Genomic DNA, 14356 nt, shown 5'->3' on the forward strand with positions numbered 1-14356 from the left:
TTTGTTTGTTGGTTTTTTTTAAATAGATTGCTATTGTAAAGAGCATACAACTTTCTGGTACTTAGAAACTACCTAGATAAAACTAGATGACCAGTAACGAACAGATAACATGATCTACTGCTTAGGTGCAGGAATAATTCTGGATAAGAAACTGAAGTTTGTCTGTGGAAAACCCTCCACCACATGTTTTAGCCTGTCTACTAGTTCATTAACTCACACTCAAACTTCAGTTGTGTGATCATATGAGCAGCACTGGGCTGATGAACCAGCGCCAGGCCACTCAACAGTTTCAAAGAACAGAATTAAAGCCCACAGTTTTCTTAGAAATTGTGTAACGCACTGTGCCCCTCGTAAGTTCATAATTACAGGGAAAAAGAAATATAGTGTCACTGCAACATTACTGCTAAGATTTTACACACATATAAGAAGTGTTATCAAGTTGAACCCAAATGCATTTACTAGTGATGCTCCAACTTCAAATACAGAGCCCATCCCTGCAACTACTACACAGAAAGTACAGTGTCTGTTGCAAAGAGATGTTGTGAAATTTTCGTAACAAAATAATCATTATTATGCCATACAGTAGAGATAAAATACTGACATATCACAATTCACTTCTGATAAGGCATGAACAATGTTCAGAAAACATTGCTCATAGAATTTTTTTATAAATATCACCCTTGGTCATAATCATATTTTAATGTAATTGCTTTCTAGTCTATAGTTACCCCATAGTTTTACTGAAGCCACCCTGTTTATCTATTTTCTATTTAGCAATAAGATATCACATCTGCATCATAATTTTAATTTAACTGTTGATACTCCTAGGCTTTTTTCTCTATTCCACTATTAACTGGAATCAGCCTTCAATAGAACAGCCACGCAATTTGCTCTATACCCTTTTAAGCAGACAGAAATGGTAACAAAAAGAATCAGTGCCACAAAAAGACAGACTACCCCAAAAATAGCAATGGATATTTTAACTGTTACTTTAACTTAAGAGGGTTTGTTTTTGTTTTTTGGCATTCCTCAAAGAGCATTTTCAATGCCAAGTCAGCTTATTAATTTAGCAAAGCACGCAGACACAGCATAAAACATCCACTCTTCTAGAAAGCATCATGAAAACAAATCACGAAAGTTTAATCAGATAGGTACTTAATTCCAGGAAATTCGTCTGTTACATCTCAGATGTCTGATTTTTCAATATATATAACTACCATAATTATTGTTCCTACAAGACATTTTAAATTAGAGACCGGAGTGCCTAAGGTTTTATTTTTAAGCTTCTGTTTATCTATTCATTCATCTCTAAAATAGGCGAATTCTACTTTTGCTTAAATTTTCATATAAACCTTTGATCTATTCTGAAAGTATAAACCTCTAGGGGAAGTAGGGATCAACTATGCTGATTAAACAAAGACAATGCCAAAGCATTTAAGGCACTGCAGGTATCTGTCTGCCAACATATTTTCCACATGATGCACATACATTACTTTCATTAGTATTCCATAAGCAACTGAAGGGATAAAAGACCTCAGTGCTCACAGAATACTTTAAGCCCTTTTACATGCCTAAGAAAGGGACACATTTACAAACAATTAACTGACAAAAGTATTCCTGATGAACTGTACATTCCTTTGAAGTATCAATCTTGCCAGTTCCTTTCTGTTTCATTTAAACTGGTACAATATATCCTAGAATAATAATGGAATACAGTAAAAGCAATCTAATTTTTCTTATTAAAAAAAAAGGTAGATGATCGTTTCTTGAAAGCCAGCAATCATTAGTTTAAAATGAAAGTCTCTCAAACAAGATTTGGCAGGTATATTTTAAATAATAGAAAATATCCTATCAGAAATGAGATGATTTTTCATCCAACTTTCTTGAATTCTTCCCCCCAAAAAATAATAGCTTGGCACTTGAGAAATAAATGTAAGCACTGGATTGCCAACTAAATTATGAGCGATAAAAGACACCAAAATCAAACTGGAGCGGAACTGTGTTCACTTGGGAGGATGGGGAAAGAGTGATGTCCTTGGTGAACATTTGTTATTGTAAGGTTCCAGAAGGTATCTTATATATTCCACACTTTCAAACAAAGATAAAAACCACTATTCTACTTAAAAGCATTAAACTGCTCTCTTAATAAATGGAACCCATCCTTCAGGATGAGGGGACTTACCCCCAGACAAAGGCAAGTAGGTTGCCACCATTTGTAAGAGAGGCTCAGGCAAGACACAAGGCAGCCACCCTCTCTGCACTCAGAGATTCTTTACTGTTCCAAATGAATTCAGAAAAGGAAATGGACCAAGACATACAAACTACTGAAGGAGACCATTAGTCATGCCAAATCCATGAGGCCAGAAGGTACTCCAGACAGAGGGGAAGAAAACCACGTCTGATGAATAGAATGAAGCCTAACATGAAACAAAATGCAGAGCTCACATAACTGGTTTTCCAGCGCCAAATACTAAGGGGCCCCTAGTAATCCACAAAGCAAGAGAGAGAAGTTGTAGATCAGGCAGGATATGGCATGGAAAACCCATGTCTTATGTCCCAGCAAACAGGCTTACACCTGTAAACAGGATATAGCTCTTAAGAGAACAGGTTTGGGGTCAAGTATTTATTTTAGCATTGCTTATATAACCAAAAATTGGATACAAATACTTCGGCTTTGAGTCTTTTGTTTATTTAGGAAAATGCATAGTTAAACTTTTGATTATGTTAATATTTTCTGTTCCAAAAGAAGGTTGGAAGCAGGATACATTAACATTACAAGAAGAACTCTGACATTAATTTTTTTTCCTTTTAAATAGTCTTTTAAACACAGCAGAGCTTCAAGCATAATTATTTTAACCTTATTTGAAGAAGAAATGCATTGGCATAAAATCTACTGTGCGAGTTTCCACCTTTTCCACCCAATCGCCTCTAACATCGACTACCCCTTAACTGAAATGGATGTAGTTCCCCCTACTAAGTATACAGCCATGCACAGACACACTACTAACCATGAAGTCTGCCAGAACAGATTTATCTTTCTTTCCTACACAGAAATCTGGTCTTTATTTAACAAATCCTTAAGCCAGAAAGTATAAGAAAGAGTTACTTTGAATCTATGGCTTACTGAAACCCAACAACACCTACACAACTCTACACTTGCCTTGCAAACATTCCGCAGCTTCCCAAATATCCTAGATTTTCTTTATTTTTGAAACAACCAGTTTGGTTCATTTCTAATCACTGTCCCTCTGTATGGACTACATCCAGAACTGGGCCGCACTACGCATCACCTAAAAGGGACAGCACACAATTCCTAGCAAACTCATACCACTGTAGCCTTACCAAAGCATGAATCTGAGCTTTCTGCAAGCCATATACTCCTACACAACCTGGAAGTTTTCTTTCAACGTACATATTTTTCATGACTGCAAAAAGCACACTTTTTGGCTTGAAACAAACAAACAAAAAAGAGAAATAAAAAAGAAAAAAATATTTCAGCTACAAGTTAAAGTATTTGCAAACACTTAGGTGCATGTAAGTCATTTGTTGAAAAAAGGCTCCCACACACTCAACTATAAAATGACTGCCAGCTAAGTTTTGGCTGTGCTTTTATTTTTCCTTCAGGTCTGAAATTGTCTGCTTTAATTAATGAACAGTTTGAGACTGGAAAATTCTGAATGCATTTAAACTTCTATTGTGCAGTACTTCAGGCTGTTCATCATACCACTGTAGACTTATCAAAGCAAGAACCTGAGCTGTCTGCAAACCTTATACTTCTATGCAACTTTGAAGTTTTCTTTCACTACACATTTTTTTGACTGCAACAGCAATTGGAACAGCAATTATTCGAGATGCTCTTGGTCTTATGATTTTGCACAAAGAAGATCTCTCAAGCTTGCAACTAGCTGATATATAAATACTTTTATTATTTGAGATTTCCCATTAAAAGCTGCAAGCAACAACAAGAACTGCAGAAATTTTCATTCAAATTATCTGACATTTTAACAGCCAGCTTGGGATTCCATGTGATGTCCTATTTCCCTATTTTCCAAACATCCACAAAGCAAAAAATTCATGCTAGTACAGCCTTCTTCCATTCTTCAATGTACCCATTTCATAGCACAGCTATAAGCTGCCAGCCCAGTTCTTCTCTGTTCTCAACAGATCTGTAAGTATCCTGACTCTACAGTGATCTTGTGTACTGTTCAAAATTAATAACTGAGTTGACAGAAGGAACAGAAATGGCTGTCTCCATAGAATTAGGATGAAACCTTTATCATTCTTATCTAATTTTGAGGATCAACAGTAAAACAAAGCAAAGTTTGTTTAGACATAACAGAGAGAAAAAATACTTACAAATAAAGCAAATGTGAAGCATCTACCCATGGTTGTCTGTTGTTAGGCACATTCTTACAACAGCTGTATTACTTAAGCAGCCACCATCATGAACCAACCCATTTCTGCCCTCATTATTCCTCCAGGCTTGCCAAAACAAACATTTGCATCCACATGGTGAATTAGATCAAGAAACTGATGTAGCTGATAGTCACTTCCTACCATCCCGTCTCATAGAGAAGCACTTAATTTTCACCTGCATCACTGTGTAACCATGCAAGTGTTTATACCAACAAACCAGCTAGGACAGGGAAAGGTGAGAACAGGAATATGCTGTTATAAACAAAAACTACTTATGCCAGTGCTGCTATTAAAAAAAAAAAAAAAAAAAAAAAAAAAAAAAAAAAAAAGAGTAATCCATTACATACCCTCCATTTAGAATTCACTCAGCGTAGCTCAGTTATATACACCACTAAGTTAGGTTCAATGATTCCCCCTACCCTTAATATATTTCATTTTCAATCAAACCCTACCCAAGGTTTCATTCGCATTTAGTCCTGATACTGCTTAAACTCTCTGGCTGCCTCCTCCCAGAGCGATGTTTCTTATTATAACCAAGCAAATTCAGTAGCTACCTACCACCCAAAAGGCAGCCCACTCCGTTACTACACATTCCAACCTCTATTTTCCTTGCATTCATTAGGGGAACTAAACCAACAGAAAGTTATTCATAGTCATTAGGAGTGCCTATCAGCTACACCCTTACACGCCTCTGGATATAAATGCAAACAAGCTCTGGAGTCAGGTCCATCAGTAGTACCTGCAGCCAGCTATTTCTCAACCCTGGGTTAAATTTGATCAGCTATGGGCATTGTCTCAGCTGCATAAAGATGCCTCTTCCTGGAACCAGGACAATACATAACATTTTACTCTTGTTTCCAGGTGCCCCAGCTGACTGTTCCTGTCTAATATGAGCACTTTGTAGTCCCCAAACATGTTTATGAGCTGTATTTAATATTACAGAAGTTTGCTGTTACATGCATATTTTGTTTAGGTTATGATCCCTGACATGACAGTAGTTGCCCATAGGGGCCATGCATATTAACAGAGATGACAAACCCAGTAGCCAATTTCTTTAGCTATACGGGCCTATTAAAATAAGTTATTTCCCTCTCTACTATCATCTTTTACTGCAGTCTTGAATAAATGTATCCAGAAGCTGGCATGTGGCCATCACACATGCCAAAAAAGCAGCATAGACTACTATTATGATTAAACACAAGAGCAGTATAATTCTGTGCTATTGCTGAAGCAGTCACCAAAGGAAAGCAGCAGTCAAATTTCCCTACACCAGAAAGTGCTTTCCTTTGCTTTCCTTAAACAACTGATTTCATGTAACTAAATGTATAGAGAAGAATGTTGAAAACACAAGACTTGGAATGAAAGTTTTCTTACCTGCTCTGCAGGACTCAGGCTAACAACATACAGAAGCAAGGTTTGTGCTTTACAGCTGTGTTAGGGTACGCAAGACAGTAACTGGATCACAAATCAAATGCAGACAATTTTTTAAAACCACAAAAAGATAAGAGAAGATAGCACATGCGCACAGCTGGGCAGATAAACCCTGGATTCCAACAGCAACAATAATCTCCATGGATGGCCCTGCCACCTGCACAGAATTTCAACACAGCTTTTCCAAAAAAGCAAACATGAAACTTGTACCAATCCAGCTACAGGATCTGGACCCCAACTTCAGCGTTCCAGCCTCGGGTCCACTCCTGTAAGTATTTGTGCAAGTAGTTCATGAGTTTCAGTTGGTCTGCTGCTATGACTTTAGCTAATAACAGAGGCAAACCTTTCCAAAATGGGGTTTACTATTAAAAAAAGCAACCGAACTTTAAAGTTAAGCATTTATAAACATACTTTAGCCACACCCATGTGTTAATAGCCTATGCATCCTGGGTTTAACATTTTAAGTCACTATGTAATGTTGAAGCTGTCAGCACAGGTTTTTCTTAAATAAAATGAAGTTTTAAAATATTACAAGCTCACAATCCATCTGAAGGTGAAGGTTTCCCATCTAACATCTCAATGTGAATTAGACATGACTAAAATAAATACTACTACACATAATGAAACTAAGGCTCCACTTGAACACACTAGGGTAGAAATCTGATTTCCTTTGTAAAGCATGGCCATAGAGACAAGGTAAGAACTGTTTCCACAAAAGTGCATAGAAATCACGTCTAAAACCTTGATCCATAGGATACACGTGGCAAAGCAGGATCTGAAGCAGTTCATTTATAACCAACTCCAGCATTTTCATGTCTGCAGCTATGCAATTGCTATCTCCACCTCATTTACTAAGCCTTTTAATTTTCTTTTTCCTTTTCTCTCCCTGCCAGAAAGGAACAAACTCCTATGCAAACTTTCTCTAGACTACACTAAGAATAATCCTTTAAAACCCTGTAAAACCTCAGTTGTCCAGGAAGTGCAGCAACGCCCAAGCACTGAACTAGTTTTTATTAAGTTAATACAGTCATACAATTTTGTTTATACACATATTTAAATGCTTGTCTATTTGATTCCCTCTCTCCAGTTCAAAGTCCAGGCACACAGGTCCCAATGCCATCTCTCTACAATATAAAATCATTCCCCTGAATTTATTCTAAATCTACTAAGATTTCAATATAAGCTAAATTTTTGCTTGTCCCAACAACATTCTCTCTCTTCCTCTGTCTGTATATGTAAGTACACACACATACACCCCCAGATATATGGATTTTACAGAAGTATTTATAACATCGTTCTGTAACATATTTATAACTTAAAATGTACTGAAATCCAAACAAATCATTTCAAAGTCTGTTAAGATAAGGAAGTTAGAAGTTTTTCTTTGTTGAAAAATATGCTTTTCTTGAATGCAACTGTTCAAAAACATCTTTCACATGAGTTAAGCCAGAAGGTCATCAGCCTTTCCAAATAGAAAAGTTCTGAATCTCCAAAACTTCACGTTGGAAAGCTAGAAAGCGATACAGGACCCTTATGGTTCTTTAGCCTGAAACACAGCCACTAAAAGAAATTCCAAGTGGTAGAACACCAGACAGCAAAACACAAATACCCAAGGAAACTAGAAACATCACAACACGTTAACATTTTTCATGACAACCTCTTTTCCTATATATAACCAGGCTTCTACTCTATCCTCGTGACTCCAGATTATGATGTCTCTTCGTGTACTCAAAATGAGATGCAAAGTGCTTTGGTTGTTAGTGAACAACAAGAGTGTTAATATTAAAAGCTGTTTGGTTTGTTGGTTTTGGAGGGTTTTTTTCTTATGGAAGAGTCAAGGCACATTTCCAACCCAAATGTGAGCCATCTATTAATTTTCAAGGCACCATCCTATATATGTGAGTGTTTTAAGGAGACAAAATGTTTTAAACTCATCTAAATAGACACACATAAACAACTTGCTATTGCCACAATCTCATTATCAGAAACAGCTGAAGCTCACTGAAACCCTCCCTCAAAAACCAGTCCACAGCATGGGAGATTTCTGCCTAAACAACTGAAACTATTTCCCAATATAAGCAACAAAACCTGAAATCTTATCATAAGCCTTACTCAGCAGACAGTAGCACTACCAGCTCTAACCATGGTAACAGGTCTTACACAAGAAAAATCTATTTGATATACATCTTGATATACATTCCTGACCACTTGACTTTTCACTCATACAACAACTGATAAAACCTTGTTTTTCACAGTAGGGACACGACGGCAGCTAAGTGTTTTCACAGTGTCACTTGGTAATGCCCAATTCTCTTTGCTCAACAACTTTGTAAGGTTTATCTCCTTGGGCACAGTTGTATGCTATTCAAACCCAAATCATCCCTTTATACAGCTGCTAAATACTAAGATATTACATGCAAACAGTATGTAACAACTTCTTTCCTAGATTTTCTAAGAATATTGAAAACAAGTGCAACATCTGTTTGGAAAAAAATTGGTTTTACTCAAAGCTGGATTTAGACACAAGATGACCAAGTCATTTACCATGATTCTGGCTCTGGGTGTATTAGAAGTAGGATTCTGATCACAGTGCTAGCCAGCATACTGCAGACTACATACTTACAGCAACTGACCGAAAAAAAATATTGAAGTGAGATCACAAAAGGATTCATAGATGAAAGGAAAAAATAATTTTGCAGCAGGTGTTACATATAAAGGCACTAATTAACGTCAGCATTTCCATTTTTCTCAACCTAGACAAAACAACTGCCTTCCCATTTGCAGAAAAGAACTTTAAAGCTATCTCTGAATGAAGAATTAGCATTTCTGGTTCAATCTTGAGCTTGAAAAGGCTGAGGAAATAGAAGATTTCTGCTTAGTTAATACAAGTAAAGAAAATAATAATGAGTTGCTTCCTTTTAAAAAGGCTGCAGATCTCTTGTGATTTGGACCAAGCTGAAGCCAAATTAACTGTTATTTATATTTGAACAGTTTCACTGTCATCCCTTAATTCCTCCTTTCCTGAACGTTGCCTCCATCACAGTGAGTCAACCAGAAAGGGTTTTCCAGTCTCCAGGTATTGAAAACTCCCATTACCTTTTTAAAATAGGTATTTCAATTTCAGATAATTTTGGGTATTTCTAAAGCAATTGTTGCAATATTTCTCACATTAATATGACAAAGAAGTCTTATTTCTTCTCGTCTTCCTGGAATTCTTACCTATAAAATGAATCAGGCTTCCTACTTTATTAACCGATAAAGCCAGTACTATGAATTAAAAAATGCATGAGTATTTTCAAGGGTCTTTTGCCAGAAAACAAAAGTGACATTCCTGTCACTGTCTTTAATTTTTTATGTCACTTTAAAAAGGTCGATGTAGTTTGAAAAATAAAAAACTAAGTACAAACAGTCCTCTCCTTTAAAATTGAAAACTTGCTTTGTAATGGCCGTTTAGCAAATAGAAGAGTAAGAAATCATCACCGCTAGAAAAACCGTTTCTGCAGAAGTTTGGTATAAACTTAACTGCATGCCGTCAAGCCATCCAACAAATACTTTCCCTAAATCCTTGCTAGAGATAATTGCCAATCATTGAGATGGAAGGAACTAATTACATTAAATGACTTTATTAATACCTTCCACTTCACTCTATACAACGAAAGGAAAATGCCAACGACCGACATCTGTTCGCGTCTTCTCTTCAAAGGAAAACACTGGCTAAGCCGTCAATACTCCGAAGCGCGGGTTTTGTCTGGTTTTGGGGTGGTTTTTTTATAGGCGATTATATAACTTGTTTCTCTCGCAGCGATACCGCAGCGTGCTTTACCGTCAGTTTACAGGAAAGGCACGCAGTGCCGCCGGGCGGGCAGGTAGCACCTTTTCCTCCAGGCTTTCCCTCATCGGTGTGTCAGGGTCTCCCCGTCCCAGCTGCTGCTGGCGCTGCTCGGTATCTGTCACTGCCCCCCGCGGCACCGTCCGGGGGCCGCCACCCGCCGGCTGCCGGGCAGGGGTGGCCCGGCTCCCGCGCCGCGCCAGCACCGGCGGCGCACACCGCCCGCCCCCGCCTCAGGGGCCGGCACGCCGCGGGAGGCCGCGGGGTTTCACGGCTCCTCTCCGGGCGGCAGCCAGGGCTCGCCGCCCGCCACCCAACTTTTCCGAGCGGACGGACGGCCGCCCTCGCTCTGCCCGCTGCCGCCGGCGGGGCTCCCCACCGCCCCCCACCGCGCCTCAGCCCGCTCCCCCGGCGGGACCCCGGTACCGTACGCCCAGCGAGCCCCGCTGTCGCGCTCGGAGCAGGTGCGCAGCGCCGCGTCGCTCCGATTCCCCTTCCCCCGGCCGCCAGCCGGGCTTCGAGGGCGGCAGGTCGGGCAGGTGCCGCTCCTCCGGGCGGGCACGGGGCGGGAGCCGCCGCACCGCTCGGCTCAGTTCCTCCCTGCCCACAGGAAGGCGCGGGGGCAGCGACCCCCGCCCCCGGAGCGCTGCCTGCCGCCGGAAAGCCGCTCACCTCCCGGGCTGCTGCTGCCCGTGAGGAGTCTCGTCCTCCTCCTCCTCCTCCTCCTCCATGGTGCCGCTCCACCCCCTCCGCGGCGGCTCCGCGGCTCTCCAGCAGGAGCCGTACAACGGCTGCGGCTTCCCACCTGACCAGCCCGCCGCCGAGGGCAGCGCGGCGAGCTGCAGGCAGCAGCTCCACAGCGCCCTGCCCCTCACCATGGCGCGGCGGCGTTCCCGCGCTCAGCGGGGCCCCGCCGCCCGCGGGGGTGTGCGGGCTCACGGCAGCGGCGGGCCGCCTGGCGGCGCGTTACCAAGATGGCGGCGGGAGGGGCTGGCACTGAGGGAGCCGTGGCGGCCGGACGCCCAGGGGCCCGGAGCCGCGGCGGGGCTGCCGGCACGTCCCTGCCGCTGCAGTCCGGGCTGCTCGTCGGGCACCGGGAAAAGGGTCCTGCTCCTGGCCGGCTCCGATAGCTGGTAAAGGCTGCCTGCGGTCCCATCTGGGAGTACGAGCGTGCTCGGACCACCTGGTGTTGCAGCGAAAAGTTTCCAGGGCTCAGCTCTCAAGAGCCTGAGGCGGTGCCGCCATCAGCGCGGGGCACGGGCTCCCGGGAGGTGCGGGGGCCGAGCCGGCCTCCTGCCGAGCAGCCCGGCTGGCGGGGCCCGCCATCCCTCCCCTGGCCGTTCCCCTACCTCAGGAAGCTCAGTCTCATGGCCAACTTTCTTCAGTCATCGCCTCACGCCCTGTTTACACCGTGAGCAGTTCATATGCGACTCCAGCCCCTGGGCTGGGAAGTAAGGGATTTTGAGGCACCCAATCCAGATAAATTTGGTTCTCAGAAATAAGTATGCTTTTTTAAAAATCTTTCCTTATCTCCTTAAGCACGTAATGCAATGGAAGGTAAAGGACAAAGCTATGCAGCTGTGAGATATATATATATATAAAAAGTAATATATTGCAGCAATATGAAATCTAAGACTCTCTGGAGCTCTGCTAACAGGTTTATGTACGTTTTATCTTGGATCTCACAAACTGATGTCCAGTTCATTAGTGAAGAAATCCTACCTATGTTTAGAGGCCGAGTTCTCAAGGTAGTCTTGGGAGGCTAGAAACATGACCCTTACTCTTCTTATCGGTAATCTATCATTCTTCCAGTCTCTGTAAGGCAGAAGAAGAATAATATCAAGTTGTCTTATTCTGTACAAGGAACACAGGTATGTATTGGTTGCTTATGGCCAGGCAGATTTGCTGACCTTTGCCAGTGGAAAATTCTACTTTACCTCTTCTGCCTCTTCTCACCTGACATTTCCTGATCATTTCTTCTCCTGTCAGTATATCTGATGCTAAGCTGGCCTTGTAGTAGCAATGACTTTTGCTCATACTTTATTAAACACAAAACTACATTTATTGAAGTTATTTCTACTGTTACTTTATGGAATCTGAGACCTACTAAATGAGTTAGATGATAAAGCTGCTCTCCATAGCTCTGATCAATGTCCATTAACTGTCGGTGATAGCGCCTATGTACAGAAACTTCTGTAAGCCTCCAGGTGAGTACCTACAGGCTGGTAGTAAACTGATTGCCTACAATAGCAGATTTGGGATGCTCATGCTACACTTCTGCTGAGTATCTCCTGGTAGGCAGTCCTACCTCCACATGTCATTTGGAAATAGTTTTTATGCCATCAGTGATGTAAAAGCCACAGTTCAGGAGGCTCTGCTTTAGTAGATGCATTTTTGTCTGTACTACATTTGGAGGCTGTAAGTAAAGACAACTGGTGTCTGTGCACCATGCAGTTTTCAATTTGAAAGGGAAACATCTCTTTTCTGGTATAACAACTGGTGAAGAATTATATGGTTGTTCAAGTAATTTCTGACATGTCTAGAAGGGTATATCAGTACCTGTTGCCTACTCTGCCATGCCAGCGTGCATTACATGAGAAAATTCACCTTCAACAGAACCAGAATTTTAAACTTGTTTCTTGTTTCAGTATTCCCAGGAGCCAGCTAAGAGCTTAGTGTAGGCCTGCTGCTTTGGTAGGTTTTCATCTGTCAATGTCTTATGCACACAAATGTGTTTAAACTGAGGAAAAGTCCCGGTGGGACATCTGTGCTCAAACAGTCATGTAAACCCAGAACAGAGATCTCTCTGACTTTATACGTGCTAATATGCTTAGAGGAGTGACTTTAGGATCCTGCAGGAGTTGGAGGCCAGAAGTTACTAACAGATGGGAAGATTCCAGCCTTGGAACACCAATGCATGAGGTAAGAGGTTTTCTTGCTTGGCATCTAGTCTTAAGAAACAGTTTTAATGATTTTATTTTCTTCTTTATTATCTTCTTCTCCTGGCATTTTTACTACTTGGACTGGCCTTATATATTGTCCAGTACATATGGAAATAAAAAATATTTGGGAGCTTCTTTGTACTGCAGAGGGGCACAGATACTGAGGGATAGCAAAGTGGGGTTATTTTGGGGTGCATTTTTTTTTCTCACAGTAAAATTTAACAGAATATTTTTTTATTGAAAAAGTTTTTGGGGTGTACCATTTTATTAACCACTTGGAAGGACAGGTTCCTTAACATAGCTTAATCTGCTTAATGCAACAACCTATATCTAAAACAGAATTGCACAGTTAGTATTTCATTAATTGTATCCGCAGTGGTGTCTTTTCCTTGGAGATAGTGTATGCATTAATCATGGGCAGGACAGCTCAACTAACTAGACTGTAAAACGTCTCTTGATGAAGAGTTTAACTTTCTATGCAACTGAAGTTTGTCAGTATTTTGTTTAGATCTCTAAAGTGTAGAATTAATCTCTCACAAGGTTCAATTTAGTCAGTTGACATAAGCTGTGTCAGAGTAAGATACTCATCTTGGGCAGTAAGTGAAGCACAGTCTAAAGTAGGAAAAAGCATAAATTCTTCTGGTTAAAATTTTTATAGCTTTATAAGTGAACTGTTTAAACTTGACTGAAAGTCCTCCTAGATAACAAAATAAAAAATGTTATACCATCTCTCACTCCATCTTAGAATATCAGCTTATTGTCCTAAATCCCTTTAGGCTTAGCCTTGCTATATACTAGGCAATATTTACTGTTATAGTGCAGATGCAGTTTATCACAGCAAAAAAGCACACTTGCTGGAACAGTTTGTGCTGGATCTCCAAGTGAACTATTCTAGCAAAGAAATTTTTTACCACTCTAATATACTGACGTTTTTATTAGCATAGAAATTTTGCACCAAAAGAAATTATACCAGGCTGGTAAAAGCCTTTCTGGCAAAACTGGCCCATATAGGGACATATTCAAAAAGCCTAACCTAGCCCTTCTACTTGGAGTATGGACAGGAAACAACCCTTACCGTATCCACGGTGTTCTGGAGAGAAGGTAAGGGAGAAAAGTTATTTGACACCTGTTGCAGGCAGAGGGAAGCAGAGTTTCAAATCATGTTGGATTTTAAGTTACCCTGTTAAAGAGGGTTACACAATCAGCTAATAGATTTATATAGACAGAGATATAGATATAGACACATAGGTACAAAATTCTTCGCAGTAATGTTTAATCAAGATATTAAATTGCCTTAGTTACAAAACGTATATGTAATCAATATACAATACTAATGAAATGACTGTAAATGTTGTTTACCATTACAAATCCAAACCTCTTACAAAGATTTGACAATCTTTGGGACTATAGAGAAGGAAGTTATGAACTACAGTTAAAACAAACCAAAATGCACTTCTTAATTTTGTGTGAAATACTGATGCCTAGCTGATACCTCTTTAACTTCTACTTAGGGGCCAGAGCCGGGGGAGACAATAGACTGGAATTATAACAGAGACATTTAGGCTGTGTCAGGCCATGCTAGTAACGGGCCAGGAGCATTCTCAGCTCTGACACCAAGTTCAATAATGCATGGATTTTCACACAGATAAACCTTCCTAGCCCTGAAAAGTAGGTGCCTGGGTGAAAATTGCTGTTGGAAGTCTTCCCTGGGCCACATTAATCCCTGAAGCATGCTTGG

General features: G+C 40.9%; 1 protein-coding gene across 4 annotated transcripts in view; it reads right to left on the reverse strand.

The window, feature by feature from the left end:
* Positions 1-11161, reverse strand: part of NAPEPLD (N-acyl phosphatidylethanolamine phospholipase D) — a 22629-nt gene extending 11468 nt beyond the window's left edge. The window contains exon 1 of one of the 4 annotated variants that reach the window (XM_040596536.1): positions 11026-11161. In XM_040596536.1, coding sequence (XP_040452470.1) covers positions 11026-11045 — 20 coding nt within the window. In that variant the 5' untranslated portion in view covers positions 11046-11161. Of the gene's footprint in view, positions 1-9670; positions 9853-10348; positions 10954-11025 lie in introns of those variants that run through there. The other 3 variants (XM_040596534.1, XM_040596535.1, XM_040596537.1) reach the window with 3 other exon arrangements.
* Between the last annotated feature and the right edge of the window lie 3195 nt (positions 11162-14356).

This window comes from Falco naumanni, chromosome 5 (genome assembly GCF_017639655.2).
Source record: "Falco naumanni isolate bFalNau1 chromosome 5, bFalNau1.pat, whole genome shotgun sequence".
Lineage (NCBI taxonomy): Eukaryota > Metazoa > Chordata > Aves > Falconiformes > Falconidae > Falco > Falco naumanni.